The 21,458-nt window shown below is 33.8% G+C and overlaps 1 protein-coding gene across 11 annotated transcripts in view; it reads right to left on the reverse strand.

The window, feature by feature from the left end:
• The window catches only part of Ncoa6 (nuclear receptor coactivator 6), a 93,403-nt gene that overhangs the window by 60,198 nt on the left and 11,747 nt on the right, over positions 1-21,458 (reverse strand). For 7 of the 11 annotated variants that reach the window (XM_078051666.1, XM_078051665.1, XM_078051668.1 and 4 more), the window contains 4 exons: positions 14,097-14,166; positions 13,321-13,486; positions 5,651-5,756; positions 533-814 (listed from right to left, as the gene is read on the reverse strand). In XM_078051666.1, the coding sequence (XP_077907792.1) occupies positions 533-767 (235 nt within the window). In that variant the 5' untranslated portion in view covers positions 768-814; positions 5,651-5,756; positions 13,321-13,486; positions 14,097-14,166. Of the gene's footprint in view, positions 1-532; positions 815-5,650; positions 5,757-10,336; positions 10,470-11,420; positions 11,449-13,320; positions 13,487-14,096; positions 14,167-21,458 lie in introns of all 11 variants that reach the window. The other 4 variants (XM_078051659.1, XM_078051660.1, XM_078051661.1 and 1 more) reach the window with 4 other exon arrangements.

The following is a 21,458-nucleotide window of genomic DNA, read 5'->3' on the forward strand; positions in this document are numbered from 1 at the left end:
TGGGAAGATCTCAATGTTACCGACCTTCTCATTTTTAATGATAAATTGGGTTCCAATGTAATGTATCTCAATTTCTAAAGCACTAGCGATAAACTCAAACACTAAAAACAAAATTAAAAAAACAAAGCAAACAAACAAACAAACAAAAAACTAAAGTGGGCTATACAACACATGTCTGAAGGCTGGATCCAACAGGCTGTCAGTGATCTCTAATCTAAAATATAAGTATGTTTTAAGTACTTAAAACAGATTCAGAGAATACTGGATTTTTTTTAAGCTTTAAAGGACCTTAAAGATCCAGTTTAAACCTGTCAACTTATGGGTAAAGAAAGAGATCAAAGCATTAAAAACAATAAGTAAATTTGGGTCTTGAAAATCAGTGCTATCACTAAAAGAAACACAACAGCATTTCTGCTTTTAAAAACTCCTAAATTCCTAATTTTGTACTTAAAATTAGCCTTTCAACTTAGTTTAGCAAAACCTTCTTTGTAAAACTCAAAACACCAAGGAAACAATCATTAAAACAAATTACCCATGTGTAACAAATTGGGCACATTCTTCAATATTGCATCTAATTTCCATTGGAAATCTTTATCATCTATATTTCCTTTGAAGGCCATAAAAATTGTGGAATCCTCCAAAATACTGTCACTTTTTGTGTCATCATCTTCTAGTCCAGAGTCAAACTCCATCTCTGAGTCTTCCACTGTTGATGAACATAAGGAAGTATAGATGTCTTCTAAGTTAGGAAGGTCGTCCAAAACCATGGTGAATATTATTCCTGAAGCATATGCCAAGTAGACAATAAGAAAACCTTGGAAAAAGGGAAAGGAAAAGAGAAGAGTATTACATAGCATAATTATATATTCTACAATGTACAATTCATAGTTTAGTGAAAACTGTAATTTATTTGATAAATGATAAGGACAGTATTATAGTATAATAAAATTAAGAAATTAAAGAAAAGCTTAAACTATTTAATTAAGATATCCTAAAATTATTCATTATTTTTCTTTTTTTCCCCCCAGTATTGGGAATTGAACCCAGGGGGACTATACATATCTACCTCTACATTTCCAGTGCTTTTTATTTTAAATTGAGACAGGGTCTTACTAAGTTGCCCAGACTAGCCTTGATCATCCTGCTTCAGCCTCCCAAGTAAATAGGATTATAGGTGTGTGCACCATACCTGGCTAAAACAATTCGTTCTTTGAAGTAACAGAAATAAAAAAAAAAAAACAAGTCTTTAAATTTCCCTTTTATAATGCTGTATTGCTACCTTTTTGTAAACCTGGAACATCAGGAGGAGTGTACAAAGGATTAAATAAAAACTTTCTGAGAATCAATTTTTATAAGCCTTTGGTTGACCACATAGAACAAGTGGCCCCCAAAGACTCCCGTTACTCCTATGCCAAAGAACAGCCTTAGAGGAGCCAAGGTTTCTTTCTAAAGCCCTCTTCTTTCTCCTACCTGCAAAGTACAACTAGACCCAACTGAAAACATATGGGTGATTACTGAAACTCCTGAATTCTTTTACAAAGACTGTTTTTTAAAGTACCAAGTGCTAACAGACTGTACCATTGCAGTTCCTAAAAAAATTGTTTTAAACAACTCTTAAAGGGTTATTAATAATGATTTAGCTGAAAGTAATAATTCAGAAACAACAAAATAAATCTTTAAATGCTTTTATTAAAGGAGCACAAGAGGTTAGTACATGTTTATAGAAGCAACGAATTATGTCCTGGACAGACCTAAATTACCTTTTAACTTTTAGATTTAAAGAAGTTACATTTTTTGCTATTTTCAGTTTTGTTGCTGACCAGTATGCATATTAAAAATCACATATGGCAATTTCCTCTATTAGCTTTGGGATTGAAGATCCCATTTTTAACCAAAGTGAATGAATAAATATTAATCATCAGCATTTGCGTTATGCAAGAAGAGCATGGGTATTTAAGAATCTCACACCAATTTTCTAGTTAAAAAATTCCTTATTAAAATATAACTTTTAAATAAAGTAAATAAGAAAAAAGAACTGAAAATACCCTAAAATGTAAACAGTGATTGTATTAAATTGGTAGGATCACAGATAAATTTCCTATTTCCCAAGTATGCTGAAAGTCATTAAGAAATGCCAATTGAGGTGGTATATGCCTATAGATATCTGTAATCTCAACTACTTAGTAGGCTGAGGCAGGAGGATTGAAAGCTTGATGCCAGCCTGAGTAACTTAGTGAGATGAGGTGTAAAAAAAAAAAAAAAAATTAAAGGGGTAGGGTTATAGCTCAGTGGTAGAGTGCTCAAGGTTTAATTTCTAGTCCTGCCAAAAAAAAAAAAAAAAGCAAAATGTTTAAAAATTAAACTTAGAACAATTTTTTGAAAATAAATAAATAAATAAGGACTGGGGGGGCTGGGCATATAACTCAGTGGCAAAGTGCTTGCCCAGCCTGCATGAGGCCCTGGGTTCAATCCCTAGCACCCACATAAAAGCGGGAAGGGACTGGTGAAGTAGCTTAGTAGCAGGGCATCCAGCATTTAACCCCAGTACCACCAAAAAAACAAAATAATAACAATAACAAAAGAAAACCTTGAAGTCAATAGCACATACCTATACTCCCAGCTACTGGGGAAGCTGAGGGAGGAGAATGTAAAGTCAAGGCCAATCTAGGCAACTTAGCAAGACCCTGTATCAAAATAAAAAATAAAAAGGGCTGGGAATATAGCTCAGTGGTAGAGCACTCATGAATTTGATGCCCATTACTGAAAATAAAAAAGAAATGTCAAACTATGTTGTTATTTGTATACTACATGTATTAAAGAGGATAAAGTATTTAAAAAACCTTGCTTAACTCTTCTTTATTAAACAGTGATTAAACTTCAAAAGCAAAAGCTTTTTAAAAACCAACCTAGGGGCTATAGCTGTAGCTCAGTGGTAAAGCATCTGCCTTACATGTGTGGGGCACTGGGTTCCATCCTCAGCAACACATAAAAATAAATAAAGATATTGTGTATCCTCTACAACTAAAAAAAATATTAAAAAAAAAAAAGCCAACCTAAGGGCAGCTAGGGTTATAGCTCAGTGGTAGAGCACTTGTCCAGCATGTGTGAAGCACTGGGTTCAATTCTCAGCACCACATATAAATAAATAAATGTCCATCAACATCTTAAAAAAAACAAATTAGAACAAAAACCTAAGCAATATTTGGGGAAAAACTTTTCTGTTGTTTAAGCAAATAGGCAAAAAATACTTGTACATTTGAGCAAAGCACCTTATAATCTAGTAATTACATCCTTTTCTTGTATTGTTACTGTCAGAACAGAACTGTGTGGTGTAGTTAAGAAACAACAGCATTCAGAAAATAACTATATAAAAAACTACCACTCTTATTTAACTGCACTTTACAAATTCTAACAAACTTTAGATTAAAGGTAAATAAATGAAAGCTAATGAAGAAAGATTTTTTTTGAGAGAAAAATTTTTAATATTTCTTTTCTTTTTTTTTTTTAGTTTTTGGCGGACACAACATCTTTGTATGTGGTGCTGAGGATCGAACTCGGGCGGCACACATGCCAGGCAAGCGCGCTACCACTTGAGCCACATCCCCAGCCCCGCTAATGAAGATTTTTTAGGGCTTAAAAACTGCGGCTTGGCAGGAAAAAGACTGATGGCTGAAACTGTCTAAAAAGTTAGTTTCTTAGCAGTTGTTCCAAAGTTGGAATTGCCAAGAAAATAACTAAAAATTTAAGAAAATTTTCCAAAAGAATCTTTAGCTGGAAAGAGGGAGACCAATTAAAAAATCTGACTTTGATAGTCATCTAATGAGGCTGCTGATTGTTCCATGAAGGCTGTGTATCCCAACTTGGAAAACCCTTGACTGGCAGACACAGATACACCAATTCAGGAATAACCAGTTCAACAATACCAAAACAGTATATAGGTAATTATAAAAATAAGAAAACTGAAATAATCTATGAAAAACTGTTGACTTCTCCTTCAATTTTTAAGGAAATTTCTAGAAAATGTGGTCACTGAGATAATATCCACTTAAAATCCGACCTTCAATGAAGAGATTTACTATCAAAATAACTGAACAACTTTTCAGTGAAATGTAATTCAGTTCACTGCTCTTGGAAAGAGAAAACAAACTGTAGGTGACTGCTTCATGAGAATCATTTGCTCACTTATGACATCTGTCACAAGAAGGCATATGTTATTGTCTGGGTTTGCTAAGAATGACCACCAGCTTTCATCCACATAATAAATTTTCAGATTACCTAATAATTTCACTTTTTACTCAGGCTCTTTTAATCTTTCATAAAGAATTTAAGAACAAATGTGATATTTAGGAAAAATTTTAAAGGCAATCATAATATTTATTTTAACTTAGCAGTAAAAACAATTTTAGAGCTACCTAATAGCTCCAGTTGATGAAGGAATCGCCAGGGAATCAATTATGTTTATACAAGAATGGATCATGAATAAGGATAACACATTACATGAAAAACTGAAAGAGAACTGAACATTCACATGCTGCTGGCAAAGGGAAAACTCTAACTCCACAATGTAAAGACATGACTGTTACCATCTGAATGCAATGATCAACCTTAGCATGTCTTACAGAGAAACAACAAGAAATTATGTACAGTATTAAGTGCACTGAATTATCTACAAAATATTCTTGCCAAAAGTGTTTAATCTTAATCTAACAAGTCTTTAATAGGAGATAAAGAAGGAACTTAAAAAGCACCATGAGGGAATAATCAGATAAATCGAGAGTATAGGATTTCTACAGGACATTTGATTTAGTCTCTTATAGGAAAAAGTGGATAACAACTCTTCTAAATTAAGAGACTTAAGAGAATTATTAAATGAATAAATGGTCATTTGTCAAATCTCCACAAGCATTTCTGAAGAGTCTCCCATTTCAGTTAAACCTACTATGACATAGCATCCAGATGAAGACTCGAAGAATTTATTATGAATTATAAGTTTCAAGATAAAAATGGTCTAATTTCTGCTGGACTTCAGCTTAACTCCAATCTAAACAGCATTAAAACATAGGTTGTGTTTAGTCCGCAACTTTCCACGTACATATATTTATTTTCTTTTTTTGTTTGTTTTTTTGAAACAGGGGTCTCACTGTTTTCCAGGCTGGTCTTGAACTCCTGGGTTAAACTGATCCTCCCAGCTCAGTCTCCCAAATAAGAATTAAAAATATATCCTATTTTTAATCAGAGATATTTGTTTGAAATCTATTATAGTTTTAATCAAGATAGATTTTAATCATCAGTTATTATTTACTGTGAAATCCGAGGTGATTCTTTATAAAAGGGTGAGAAACTACATTTAAAAAGTTTATTATAGAAACCCTACTTAAAAACAGAAGAATGAAGGCTGGGGATATGGCTCAGTGGTAGAATGCTTGCCTAGCATGCTGTAGGTTCTGGGTTTAATCCCCAGACCAGAAAAAAATAATTAAAAAATAAATACAAACAGAAGAATGGCATTTGCATTTTATTCAGTGGTTCTAAAAATAAAAAAACACATTTTAGACAGTTTCTCTAAAAAGAAAGGCAATACCTGAAAAAACAAAAGAATAAACATTACTTTGGGCCTTTTATCTACTATCCTATATAACATTTTACTCACCAAAATGTCTTTCTTAATTTTTATCATTTATTCAGGTCATCTTCTAAGTCCGAACAAGTTGGCATTTTTAGGGCTTATATTTCAAAATAACAGCCAAATCAGAATTCTAAAAAAAAAAAAAAAAAAAAAAAGAGAGAGAGAGAGAGAGGAAGAAAGAGAAAGAAAAGAAAAATAAAATAACAGTATTTTGGCATCTTTAGAGAATGGTACAATAATTTTCATTGAGTCTCCAATAAATATCTTTTTCTGAGATCTTAAAACACTCATCAGTAAGCATTCAGAATGTGAAAGAAAAACTCAGAAATTTAATACTGGTTTCATTTAAGAATCAAGAGGCCTTAGAACCCACCCTGTATCTTCTTTCCTAAATCTGTCAAATTAAAATGAATTAATACCACACCACATTGTTTGCAGATACTGGGAGCCAAAACCAAAACAGTTATATATACACTAGATAAAAACCCCATATTTTTGAACAAAACTTCCAAGTTAGTTTTTAAACTTCATGAATACAGATGAAATTTTTTCCAATGTATATCCATAATATTTAAACATTGTATTTTTCATTAAATCTTCAGTTTAATTTGTAAAGTATTCTTTGTAGTAGCATAGAAATTTTGCACAGAAAATGTATTATTTTGGGGGCTGGGGTTGTGGCTCAGTGGTAGAGTGTTTGTCTAGCACATGCGATGGCCTGGGTTCGATTCTCAGCACCACATATAAAAAAATAAAGCTATTGTGCCCAACTACAACTAAGAAATAAATATTTTTAAAAATGTATTATTTTGGCACACTTCAGAAAAAAATTATCTATTTTAATAAGATATATTAAAATATATCTCATATATATATTTAATATATCTTATTAAATATATATATAAGTCTATAACATCTTTAATTTGGGTGTTATGATTTTACATTACTGCATGTACTGACTTTCTTTTTTCATTTTTAAATTTTATTTATTTATTTAGTTGTAAATAAACAAATACCTTTATTTTATTTATCTATTTTTATGTGGTGCCAAGGATAGAACCCAGTGCCTCACAAGTACCAGGCAAGTGCTCTATCACTAAGCTACAACCCCAGCCCAAGCACTGGCTTTAAAAATCTTCAAATTCTAGATGGATATATGTACTAGTAGTTAATAATTAATAATTAGAGAAAAAATCCTGTAATTATTTTTTAGTTCAAGAAAAAGGAATTTTAAAAGACCATAAAGAAAATCTTAACCTAAAAACCAACAATAGGACAATCAAATAATCTGAAGATAATGCACTGAAATTATAAATTCAAAGTAAAATTAAGAAATAAAGGTCTTTTCCATTGTAAAACAACAGCAAAACTTTGGACTGAGGTTTTAAAAATTACAAATCAGAACTGCCAATTTCTAGAAAACCATAAGGAAATACTACACATAGAAACCTAAGAATATAGCCAGTTCAGTGAAGAAAATTCATAGCCATACAACACCTTTACTGGTGGGCTGTAACTCAGTGATAGAGCATTTGCCTAGCATGTGTGAGGCACTGGGTTCAATCCCCCTGCATCACATAAAAATATAATAAATAAAATAAAGGCATTTGTCCATCTACAACTATTTTTTTTTTAAAAAAATACCTTTATTGGAGAACAAAAAGAAGGAAAATAAGTGACTTAAATACCTGACTCAAAGTTATTTAAAAAGCAATAAAGTGAACTGAAAGAAAGCATAGACAAATTTATTAAGTCATATGATCTGCCCAGATTGAGTCAGGAAGATACACCCAACTTAAACAGACCAATATCAAGTGAGGAAATAGAAGCCATCAAAAGATTACGAACCATCTCCAGGACCGGATGGATACACAGCCGAATTCTACAAGACCTTTAAAGAAGAACTAATACCAATATTCTTCAATTTATTTCAGGAAACAGAAAAAGAGGAAGCACTTCCAAACTCATTCTATGAGGCCAATATCACCCTGATTGCAAAACCAGACAAAGATACTTCAAAGAAAGAAAACTTCAGACCAATATCTCTGATGAACATAGATGCAAAAATTTTCAATAAATTAATTCTGGCAAATCGAATTCAAAAACATATCAAAAAGATTGTACACTATGATCAAGTGGGATTCATCCCAGGGATGCAAGGTTGGTTCAACATATTGAAATCAATAAATGTAATTCATCACATCAATAGACTTAAAGAATCATATGATCATCTCAATAGATGCAGAAAAAGCATTTGACAAAATCCAGCATCCCTTTATGTTCAAAACACTAGAAAAACTAGGGATAACAGGAACATATCTCAACATCGTAAAGGCTATCTATGCTAAGCCTCAGGCCAACATCATTCTAAATGAAGAAATATTGAAGGCATTCCCTCTAAAATCTGGAACAAGACAGGGATGCCCTCTTTCACCTATTCAACAGAGTTCTTGAAACACTGGCCACAGCAATTTGACAGATGAAAGAAATTAAAGGGATTCGTATAGGAAAAGAAGAACTTAAATTAGCTCTATTTGCTGACGATATGATTCTATACCTACAAGACCCAAAAAACTCCACCAGAAAACTCACAGAATTAGTAAGTGAATTCAGCAAAGTAGCAGGATATAAAATCAACACCCATAAATCAAAGGCATTTCTTATATCAATGACAAATCCTCTAAGAAGGAAATGAGGAAAACTACCCCATTCACAATATCCTCAAAAAAAAATAAGATACTTGGGAATCAACTTAATAAAAGAGTTGAAAGATCTGTACAATGAAACTATAGAACCCTAAAGAAAGAAATCAAAGAAGACCTTAGAAGATGGAAAGATCTATCTTGTTCTTGGATAGGCAGAATTAATATTATCAAAATGACCATACTACCAAAAGCACTATACAGATTTAATGTAATTCCAATCAAAATCCCAATGGCATTCCTCATAGAAATAGAAAAAGCAGTCATGAAATAAGAGACCCAGAATAGCTAAAGCAATCCTAAGCAGGAAGAGTGAAGCAGGTGGTATCGCTATACCAGACCTTAAACTATACTACAGAGCAATAGTAACAAAAAGAGCATGATACTGGCACCAAAACAGGCTGGTAGACCAATGGTACAGAATAGAGGACATAGAGACTAACCCACATAATTACACTTATCTTATATTAGACAAAGGTGTCAAAAACATGCACTGGAGAAAAGATAGCATCTTCAACAAATGGTGCTGAGAAAACAGGAAAATCCATATGCAACAAAATGAAATTAAACCCCTATCTCTCACCATGCACAAAACTTAACTCAAAATGGATCAAGGACCCAGGTATTAAACCATAGACTCTGAATCTAATAGAAGAAAAAGTAGGCCCTAATCTTCAACATGTGGGATTAGGCCCCAACTTCCTTAATAAGACTCCTATAGCATAAGAATTAAAACCAAGAATCAATAAATGGGATGGAATCAAACTAAAAAGTTTATTCTCAGCAAAAGAAACAATCTGTGATGTGAACAGAGAGCCTACATCCTGGGAGCAAATTTTTACCCCTCAACACATCAGATAGAGCACTAATCTCTAGGGTTTATAAAGAAGTCAAAAAGCTAAACACCAAAAAAATAAATAACCCAATCAACAAATGGGCCAAGGACCTGAACAGACACTTTTCAAGAAGAGGATATACAATCAATCAACAAATATATGAAAAAATGCTCATCATCTCTAGCAATCAGAGAAATGCAAATCAAAACTACTCTAAGATATCATCTCACTCCAGTCAGAATGGTAGCTATTATGAAGACAAACAACAAGTGTTGGCAAGGATATGGGAAAAAAGGTACACTCATACATTGCTGGTGGGACTGCAAATTGGTACAACCAATTTGGAAAACAGTATGGAGATTCCTTGGAAATCTGGGAATGGAACCACCATTTGACCCAGCTATTCCTCTCCTCGGACTATACCCAAAGGACTTAAAAACAGCATACTACAGGGACACAGCCACATCAATGTTTACAGCAGTACAGTTCACAACAGCTAAACTGTGGAACCAACCTAGATATCCTTCAGTGGATGAATGGATAAAAAAAAAAGTATATGTGTATACACACACACACACACACACACACACACAATGGCATATATACACAATAGAATTTTACTCAGCATTAAAAAAGAACAAAATCATGGCATTTGCAGGTAAATGGATGGCGTTGGAGGAGAAAATGCTAAGTGAAGTTAGACAATCTCAAAAAAAATGCAGAAATGTTTTCTATGATATAAGGAGGTTGACTCATAGTGGGGTAGGGAGGGAGAGCATGGGAGGATTCAATGAATTGGGGTGGGAGGGAAAGGGAGGGGGCAGGGGATTAGCAAGGATGGTGGAATGTGATGGACATCATTATATAAAGTACATGTATGAAGGCTTGAATTGGGTATCAACATACTTTACGTACAAAACAAAGATATGAAAAATTGTGGTATATATGTGTATTAATTATTGTAATGCAAAAAACCCAAAATACATGTATAAAAGCATAAATTGGCGTGAACATACTTTATATACAGAGATATGAAAAACTGTACTCTATATGTGTAATAAGAATTGTAATGCATTCCACTGCTGTCGTGTATTAAAAAAAATAAAATCAATAAAAGAAAAAAAAAGACCTTTATTGGGAATAAAAAGAAGGAAAATAAATGACTTAAATACCTGATTCAAAGTTATAAAAAAAAGGGGCTGGGGATGTGGCTCAAGCGGTAGCGCGCTCGCCTAGCATGCGTGCGGCCCGGGTTCGATCCTCAGCAGCACCACATACCAACAAAGATGTTGTATCCGCCAAGAACTAAGAAAAAATAAATAAATGTTAAAATTCTCTCTCTCTCTCTCTCTCTGTCCCCCTCTCTCTCTCACTCTCTCTCTAAAAAAAAAAAAAAAAAAGTTATAAAAAAAAGCAATAAAGTGAAATGAAAGAAAACAAAATTTAAAAAATCAATATAGATAAAATAGAAATCAATCACTGGGAGAAAAAGTAAAAAAAAAAGTTAAACATCTAGTTAACTTAATTAAGTAAAAAGGGAGAAAATTCAAATATGTAAAATGGCAAGAAATAGAAACAGAGGAAATAAAAAGGATCACTGAGATAACTTTGCTCAAACTTTTATTGATATGTAAATATTGATATGTAAATATGATAAACCCCCATGAACCACATACAAATTTAATACAAAATACAATTAACCCTTTGAAGAACATATATAAGTCTAATGATCTGAAACTGTTCCAGATAGATGTTTTATATATATATAAACAATTTATATAAATATAAAATATATATATATAAAACAATTTATACATATATAAAACACACACATATAAAACACACACACACGTGTGTGTGTGTGTGTGTGTGTGTGTGTGTGTGTGTGTACTGGAAATTGAAGCAGCTAGGGGTGCTTAAATACTGAGCCACATCCCCAGTCCTTTTTATTTTTTATTTTGAGATAGGAGCTGGCTAAGTTGCTTAGGATCTCACTAAATTGGTTAGGCTGGTCTCTTACTTGCAATCCTTATGACTCAGGCTCCCAAGTCACTGGGATTACTTACTGGCATGAGCCACCATGTCCAGACCAGAGCAATTTAAAAAAAAAAAAAAAATTGCAGGCAGAGAGCTACAAACCAACCCTTTTTACAGTGATACAAGATTCTAAATCAAATTTTAAATAGATCCTGACAGTACATTAAAATATAAAGAATCATGAAGGCTGGAGTTGTGGCTCCATGGTAGAGCACTTGCCTGGCATGCATGAGATCCTGGTTCAATCCTCAGCGCCACATATAAATAAATAAATAATAAAAAAGATTCAATGACAACTAAAAAATATTTTTTAAAAAAGATAATGCATCATAATAAAGTGAAGACTGTTCTACAAGTTTAAGGAAGACTTGTTATTAGGAAATTAAGGGGAGAAGTTATATGATCCACTCCAAAGATACTGTAATTTGAAAAAATTCAAGAAACATTCCTGATTTTTTTTGTGTGTGTGGTGTTGGGGATTAGAACCCAGGGTCTTCTACATTCTAGAGGCACACACTCTACCAATAGAGCTATATCCCCACTCTAATAATCATATTTTTAAAACGTCAAATAAATTAGTATATAAGTGCTTCCTTAACATAATAAAATGTAGCTCTCAGCACAGAGGCAGGGCTAGGGGGTATAGCTCAATGGCAAAGTACTTGCATGCATGATGCCCTGAGTTCATTCCCTAGCACCACCATCAGTCCAGAACCCCCCCCCCAAAAAAAAAAAACAACACTTTTCATTCATCAAATTAGCAAAAATCCAAAAATTTGATAATGTACTATCTTAAGGTTATGGAGAAAACAGGCACTCTCGTTTAATTGTTGGTGGTAGTGCAAATCGGTGTTAATGCCAGTAATTAGGTAATATATATATCCAAACATCAATTACAGGGGCTTGGGTTGTGGCTCAGCAATAGAGCACTTGCCTCACATGTTCGAGACCCTGGGTTCGATCCTCAGCACCACATAAAAATAAATGAATAAAATAAGGGATTTGTGTCCAACTACAACTAAAAAAATAAATAAATACAAATAAAAAATAAAGATATTGTGTCCAACTATAACTAAAAAACATTTTTTAAAAAATATCAATTACATATACCATTAACAAAACGATTCCACTGTTAGATAGTGATCTGACAGATACACCTGTCAAAAACAAAAGGACAGGGCTGGGGTTGTGGCTCAGTGGTAGAGCGCTCTGCCTAGTGAGGCCCTAGGTTCGATCCTCAGCACCACATATAAATAAATAAATAGATAGATAGATAGATAGAATAAAGCTACTTATTGTGTCCAACTACAACTAAAAAATAAATATTAAAAAAATGGTACAAGGTATTCACTCCATACTGTTTTCATCCAGATGCCCACCAATAGGTACTGATCAAATCCATAAAAATGAAATGTAATAAATAGAAAAGAAAAAAAAAGAAATGCAGTGAGCAAGAATAAGGATGCTGTCTGTGCTGCTATGTGGAAAGATCTCCAAGACATATTGTTGGGAGAAAAAAAAACAAGGAGTAAATCATTAAATACAATATGCTATTTCTTTGTGAGAAAATAATATTCTACAGGTTAATTACTGAAACTAAAGAGAATTTGGAGCTTCCTGAATTCTGCAGTAGCTAAAACTTGCAGAAATATTGTTATATACCAGGCACTGTTCTAAGCACTTTGCATTATTAATTCAATTAATCCCCTCAAAACCACCATGAAATAGGTTCTATTACCTCCATTTACAAAAGAGGAACTAAAGGACAGAGATGTTAAGTAACTTGCTTAAGACTATACATACAGCCAGAGTGTGCCCAGGCAATCAGATTCTAAAAGCAAGGCTCTTCACTACCACACCACACTACATAACCTATTTGAATATTTGGTAAAAGCATACTCTCAGCTCCCGAGAGACTGATGATTTCATTCATTCATTCAATAAATATTTAAGTATGCAATACATGCCAGGTACCATTCTCAATGCTAAAGATACAATGATGATAAAAATACAGACACAGTCCCACGTTTTATGTAGTAAGAACTTGGGCTGAAATAAGCACACGATTCTTAAATTGAAGTATTTATCCCCTTATTTCTATATTTATCCAAATACTTACATGGGGACAGGGTGGTGGGGAGTCACCAGTTGCAAAGTGACCAGTTCTGCTTTAACTAGCTAGAGCAGTGGTTCCCAACTTTTTGGCACTTGAGAATCACCAAGGATCCTTTTAAAATTCCAATGCCCACGTCAATTCCATACATCTAGGGCAATTAAATCACAATCTGGGCAGTGGGGACAGAGACAAAGACATCAGTAGTTTTCCAAGAACCCTGTGGATGACTGCAATATGAAGCAAAGTTTGAGAAATCACTGAGCTATAGTTTTTAATCTGTCTGAATAATGGTAAAGGTCATTCATGATAACATAGAAAGAGATAGCTGAATATAAACAAAAAGTATATCCACTTGTCCTTCTGAGATCTGCTAAGTAGCTACCCCTCCACCTCATGTTATAAATTCTGAGAACATCAGAAAGGGCCAAATAATTATTTTCTTTTCTAGTTTTATCTATACCTCTATTCCATTCCTTCCAAAATCATGGACAACTGAGAAATTTACCTTTTTATCTTTTTCTGGTTCTTTCTATGGAACCAATGAAGAATTCTGCCATGTTATACCTATTCAACACAACTGACTGCTTTTCTATTAAGCAGATCTCGTTTAGTTGGTTTGGATCCAACCTGCATGCCACCTATAGCTTGGCAAAGTAAAGTACCCTATGAATGCTGAGATCAAAATAAATTCTTTTAAAAAAGTCTAATTCAAAACTTTAAGTTGAAACAAAGTCTTTTAAAAATAATACATTTCTTTGTATTCTAGAGAAGCAACAGACCTGTTTAAGAACTCTCTGACCACTCTCAGAAAAGATAGTCAGTAGGACCCCTCTCCATTCCTCCCAGGACCTAGACAAAAAAGAAAAAGGGCAAAGAGGAAGAAGAGAAACATCAGAAGAAAAGACCAAACATAAACCCAATAAATCTATTTAAAGTAAATTTTTGTAACTGGCCAAATTCCTTCTGTCACTGTTTCTTATAATTTTATTCTAGAAAGTGCTGTAAAAGACCCAAGATGATCTCTAGTCCAGTGGTTTTTAACAAAGAAAGCTTATTATAATCCCAAATAAAACAAGATATTTTCAAAATACTTCTGTATTGGTTACAAAGTATGTTCATTTTGTAATTCATTATCCTTATGATTTGTGCACTTGTCTTTATGTGTGTTATACTTTACAATTAATACTTTAAAAAAAAACAGAAAAAAACAGATACAGTGCATGTGTCTTGGGCAGAAACCCCTACAGATTCTAATTAAGTAGGTACAGAAACAGAGTCCCACGAAAGTTTTGTGATTTGGCCTACCTCACAGATGTTTAGCTACAGATCTGTACTTCTTGTCACTGTCCTTCTGCTTCAAAACTAAATATGCTGACATCATATTTTTAATTTAACATTTTTTCTCCTACTTATCTGAAAAATTATATTACAAATGACAACTGCAAAAACAAGGAAGTAAATTAATGAAAAACACAGATTTCTCAAGTTATCGCAGCTGTTTCACCTTACACTTAAGAGAATTAAACATCTAATGCAATGCAACTATTTCCTAACCTGGGTACCCATTTTTTTTTTTTTTTTGATGCTCTCAATAATCTGTTGAGTAATACGTCAAATTATTAGTATAAAATCAACTAGGTACATATGCAAAATATACTAGCATTATTCATGATAATGAAACATAAGGTGAATTAGAAAGAGGGCTAGGCTGAGCATGGCAAGGTAGGTGTGCCCTGGGATCTAATTGTGGCCTTCCTTAAAGTTGTATTATTTGGTCGTACAATCACTATGGAAAGCAATATGAAGATTTCTCCGAAAACCCGGAATGGAACCAGCATTTGACCCAGTCATCCCACTTGTAGGTTTATACCCAAAGGACTTAAAATCAGCATACTACAGTGACAAAGCCACATCAAGGTTTATAGCAGTTCAATTCACATTAGCTAAACTATGGAAACAACCTAGGTGTCCTTGAATAGATGGAACCAAAGGCTGAATGTTTTCTCTGATATGTGGATGCTAATTCACAAGAAGGGAGAGGGGAAAATAGAGGTATTTTGGACTAGACAGAGGGAAGTGAAGGGAAGGGAGGGGACATGAGGGTAGGAATGATAGCAGAATGAACCAGACATTATTACCTTATGTGCACGTATGATTATATAACCTGTGTAACTCTACATCATGTACAACCAGATGAATAAGAAGTTATATTTCATTATGTATGCTGTATCAAAAAACATTCTACTGTCATGTACAACTAATTAGAACAAATAAAAAATATTGAAAATTTTTAAAAATAAAACAAAAAAAGTTGAATAATTTGGGGCAGGACACTATCTGAGTCTAGGAATCTTAAATTTGAAAATGAAAAGACAGTTCACCAGAGCTAAAGCTAAATAGAATCTCTCCATTTAGATATAAAAAAGCTTAAGGATTATTTATCAAGAAATTTAATTATTCTTCAGTCCCAGTGGGAATAAGAACTGTGACAACCTTTGAGAAAATCAAACTGGAAGTTCATAATAAAACTAAAATAAACTGAACTTTTAACCTACATTTGGGGCTTATCCTACAGAAGTAAAAGCTCCATTTCATAAAACTATATGCACAAGAATGGCTACTGGGGCCTAGTGTGGTAGCCCATGTCCATAACTTCAGCTATTCGGGAGACTAAGGCAGGAGGATCACAAGTTTGAGAACAGCCTGGGAAACTTAGCATGATCCTATCTCAAAATAAAGTTTAAGGGCTGGAGGTGTGGCTCAACCCGTAGTGCGCTCGCCTGGCATGTGCAGGATGCTGGGGTCGATCCTCAGTACCACATACAAATAAAATAAAGATGTTGTGTCCACCGATACCTAAAAAATAAATAATAAACATTAAAAAAAAAAGTTTAAAAAAGGGCTGTGGGCACGACTCATTGCTTGCCCAGTACGTGGAGATTTTAGTCCTCCAGTACTAAAAAAAAAATCTGAAAACACACTGAGCAAAAAAACAATATAAATGGAATATTATGTAGCTAGTAAAACGGAGGAACTAGATATTTCCTTAATGATTTAGAAGGAAATGTATAATTCAGCTTGTTGCAATAAACATATACTGTGTTTGTGGTTTGAAAGGAAAATCCTATTTAATTCATAACAGAAAAGAAATAATAAGAAAAAATTGATTACAGGAATAACAGAAAAAATAGTTACATAAAATTGATAAAATAGGGTTGGGGATGTGGTTCAGTGGTTGAGTGCCCCTGAGTTCAATCCCTGTTCCCCAACTTCCAAAACAAAAAAAAAAAACAACATAAAAAACCCCCCAAAGTCTAGGTACTTTTTGGGTGGGGGTGTAAAGTAACTTTTATCAACTCAAAATTTTTCCCCTATTTCACAAAGAAAAATAAGTGTTTTACTCAAGAGTTCTGTATTTTTTAGGTTTATCTTCTTAAAATGCTCTTTTAAAAAAGCAAACACAAATCACCACAAAATCCTGTCAAATAAATGTCTGTTATTTTATTGTTGCAATCTGTAATTCTTTCTTTTTCTTGGTTAAGTTTTATTTGTTTTTAGCTATATCTTAACACTTCAAATTTATCTTTTATAACAATGTACCATTCTTTTTATTATTTATTATTTATTTTTTTTAGTTGTAGATGGATACAATACCTTTATTTACTTATTTTTATGTGGTGCTTAGGATCAAATCCAGTACCTCACATGTGCCAGACAGTCCCAACAACACTCCATTCTTTGTTACATCAAATAAAATTTTACATGCATAGTACAAACATAAAAGGAAAACAGATTTATACTGAATAAGTAGTCAAATGATATGAAAAATAAGTGCTAGTAGATGAGCTATACTGAACATTATTACTTGAAAATTGATCACCACTGATAAAATTTCTAAAAACTTATTTGCTAGTAACAACAACAACAAAAAAAAGCAACTTTACAATGATTACCACCTTAACCCTATGATCAAACTTATCAATAACAATGGAACAGATGGGCTGGGATTGTGACTTAGTGGTAGAGCACTTGCCTGGCACATATGCAATGGGTTCAATCCTCAGCACTGTATAAAATATAAATAAATTATAATTTAAAAAGTAAACAGATTAAACTCATCTTTTTAAAATAAAAAACAGTGGGATATTTACATACTTCATGATATGATGCAAAGTAAAGAATATTTGTCAAAATATGTAACCAAAATCTAAATCAAGTCTTCAGAATTTAATGCATAAGCTTCTAACCTTCCAGCTTAGGAAAATACAAGGAATAAAGGAACAAGTTAAAGGTCGCAAAGAAAAAAAAATCAGGTAAATCCAGAGTATGGGACGTTCAACAAGAAAACTACTGCTCCGATGTCAACAATGCCATGGAAAAAAGTGGGAGAAGACACAGACAGGATATAGAAAGCATTCTACGTAAAATAATAATTTTTTAAAAGATTATAGAAATGGGCTGGAGATGTAGCTCAGTGGTACAATGCTTAACCTAGCATGTACAAGGTTCTGGGTTTGATCCCAGAACAATAACAAGACTACAGGTATAACAACAGACAAATGCAATGCATGGGCCCTTAATTTTATTCCATTTCAAACAAGTCTCCAAAATAGCTTTTTTGGAGAAACTTAAACATAGATTTAATGTTAGATAGTATCAAGGAATTACTTAATTACAGACTTTTAAAAAATTTTTTTTAATATTTATTTATTTATTTTTAGTTTTCAGCGGAGACAACATCTTTGTTTGTATGTGGTGCTAAGGATCAAACTGGGCCACACGCATGCCAGGTGAGCGCGCTACCGCTTGAGCCACATCCCCAGCCCTTAATTACAGACTTAATGTTAGATAATATTAAGAAATTATACCTAATTTCATTAGGTGTAAAATTGCATTTTGATCATGTAGGAGAATGTCCTTATTTGTAAGATATGTGAGGCTAAAGTATTTAAAGGCTTGGTATCACGATGTCTTTATTTTTATAAGGTTTAACATAATATATTATTAAGCATATGGCAACATGTTGGATATAGGTGGTAGGTATTATTTCTGGTGGGTTTTTTTATATGTTTGAAATTTTTTATGATAAAACATTTAAATATTTTTTTAAAACCCACAAAACTGTGAGGTATCACTAGAATACTAGAAGAAAAAAATTTATAAAATACAACATTAACTAGTAGCTAGTGGTGAGAAAAATTGGTGGCCATTCTAAAGAATAATCTGGCAATATGGTTGGTTAAAAAATTATATCCTTGGGCTGTAGCTCAGTGGCAGAGTGCTTGCTTATTTGTGTGAGGCACTGGGTTTGATCCTCAGCACCACATAAAAATAAATAAAATAAAATAAAGGCATAGTGTCCATCTACAACTACAAAAAAAATTTTTTTAAATGATATCCTCAGGCTGGGGATATGGCTCAAGTAGTAGCGCGCTCGCCTGGCATGCATGAGGCACTGGGTTCGATCCTCAGCACCACATTAAAATAAAGCTATTGTGTCCACCTAAAGCTAAAAAAAAAAAAAAAAAAAATTAATTAAAAAAAAAAGATATCCTTAACCCTGATTAAATAAATCACTTCAGGGATATATTCTAAGAAAAAATAGAGGGGAAGTTTTATAAAAAGATGTTATAACAGTATAACTGATAATTACAAAACAAAAACAAACTGAAAATCATTCAAATGCCAAATTATCAAGTTTGGTTATTATGTATCCACTAAAAATGATACAGAGACATGTAGAAAACTGCATCACCCTATTGCCAAATAAAAAAACACTATACATGAGGCCATGGATTAAATCTCCAGCAGCACACACACACAGACTCCAAAATCTCTGTATTAATTAAACATGTAAAGACTGTATAAGAATGATGATGACTGGGCTGGGAATTTAGCTCAGTTGGTAGAGTGCTTGCCTCCCATGCACAAGGCCCTGGCTTCAATTCCCAGCACCACACACACACACACACACAATACTGTTATGTGCTTGTAATTTTTAAACACAGTTTTAAAATTTTCATGGGGGCACATGTTCTTAAAGAAAATATGAACAATGCAAATACAGAATGAGGAAAAACTGCCCAGGCACAAGTAAGGAAAAGCACCTGAGGGCTATTACTGCCCACAATTTGAATGAGTATTCTCAATCTGAGTACAGTCCTACTGTGAACAAAGCCAACATAACCACCATTAAAAAGAAACAGAAAGATAGCCGGGTGTGATGGTACCTGGGGAGACTGAGACAGGACTATGAGTTCAAAGCCAGCCTCAGCAATTTATCGAGGCCCTAAGCCAACTCAGCAAGACCTTATCTCTAAATAAAATATAAAAAAGGGCTAGGGATGGGGCTCAGTGGTTAAGCACTCCTGGGTTCAATCCGAAAGAAAGGAAGGAAGGAAAGAAGGAAGAAAGGAAGGAAGGAAGGAGGGAAGGAGGGAAGGAAGGAAGGAAGGAAGGAGGGAAGGAAGGAAGGAAGGAAGGAAGGAAGGAAGGAAAATAATATATCCTTGGCAGTACACAGTCTGCATCATAGTCTGTATCAATAGACAGTATCTCAATTCTCTCCACTAGTCAGATATTTTTTAAACTATGGAAAAACTAAACAAAGTTCAGAGGAAAAATCAAGAGGTAAAAGATAGAATGAAAAGGAGGTGAGTTCGAAGAAAAGTTTAAAAGAAAATGAAGGGGCTGAGGTTTTGGCTCAGAGGTAGAGCTCTCGCCCAGCATGTGTGAGGCGCTGGGTTCGATTCTTAGCCCCACATAAAAATAAAACAAATAAAAATAAAGGTATTGTGTCCAACTACAACTAAAAAAAAATTTTTTAATTAAAAAAAAAAAAGAAAAGGAAAGCATAATTAAACCGAAACCCACGGAGAGGCTTTTGAACAGACCCTGAAAAGCTGATGTCTGTCTTAATGTCCACAGATGACTGACCAAGAGAAGAGTCTAATAAAATAACCTAAGTTTGTTAGGTTTGTTTGTTTGTTTATTTATTTATTTATTTATAGTAGTAGTTGAACACAATACCTTTATTTTATTTATTTATTTTTATGTGGTGCTGAGGCTCAAACCCAGGACCTTGCACAAGCTAGGCAAGCACTCTACCGCTGAGCCACAATCCCAGTCCCTGGGTTGATTTTTTTATAAGAGGATTTCTTGACCATCCTGATGAAGTTATTGGCATAAGTAAATAAGGAAGGCTGGGTGTGTTTAATCACGAACCATCTGCTTTTCTTAGGGTATTTACTTAACTATGATCACCTGGTCATAAAATCACTCTAAAGCTTCAATTATCCAAAGCTGGAATCAGTCATCCAGTATTTTAAAATTCTACTGTGACATCTCTCCCCAGCTCCACTCCTACCCATCATGCCTTAGCAACATTCAAATGTCCTAGACCTGTCCAGGGCCCCAAACTACCCAGGCTTCATCTCTCCACAACTCCTCAACACACCAGCAAATCAGACTTATATTTCATTATCTAATTATTCTTTATCCTTTCACATATCTGTCATTTCCCTTGGTTCATTTCTCCTTCACTACACTTGTTGCAATCTTACCCTTCAATTTGTAAATTTTAATTTACAGCTGCTTTGTCATCTCAAATGCTACTGTTATGGACTGAATTATGTCCCTGGCAAAAAGATATGCTGAAGTCCTATCCTTTAGTATCTCAGAATGTGACTTGATTTGGAAATAGGGTTACTGCAGATGCAATTAGTTAAGGCAAGGTTATACCAGAGTATAAGTATTAAGAGCTCTTAATTCATTTTGTCCTTATAAGAAGGAAATTTGGACACAGAGACAAAGATAAATCGAGAACTTGGTGGACCTCAGACACTAGAGTAATGCACTAGCAAGTAATGCACTTCCACCAAGAATTGATGGAAGCTAGGAAGAGACAAGGAAGAATTCCACTCAAAGTCTCAGAGGGAGCATGACCCTGCTCATACCCTGAATAGAGGTTCCAGCCTCCAGAACTGTGAGAGAATAAACTTGTTATTTGTTTGTTTGTTGCAGTACTGGGGATTGAAGACAGGATCCTGTCACATGCTACCACTGAGTTACATTCCTGGCCCCAACTTCCATTGTTTTAAGTCATCTAGTTTAGTACTTTGTTATAGCAGCCACAGGGAACT

This window comes from Ictidomys tridecemlineatus, chromosome 5 (assembly GCF_052094955.1).
Source record: "Ictidomys tridecemlineatus isolate mIctTri1 chromosome 5, mIctTri1.hap1, whole genome shotgun sequence".
NCBI classification, from domain to species: domain Eukaryota; kingdom Metazoa; phylum Chordata; class Mammalia; order Rodentia; family Sciuridae; genus Ictidomys; species Ictidomys tridecemlineatus.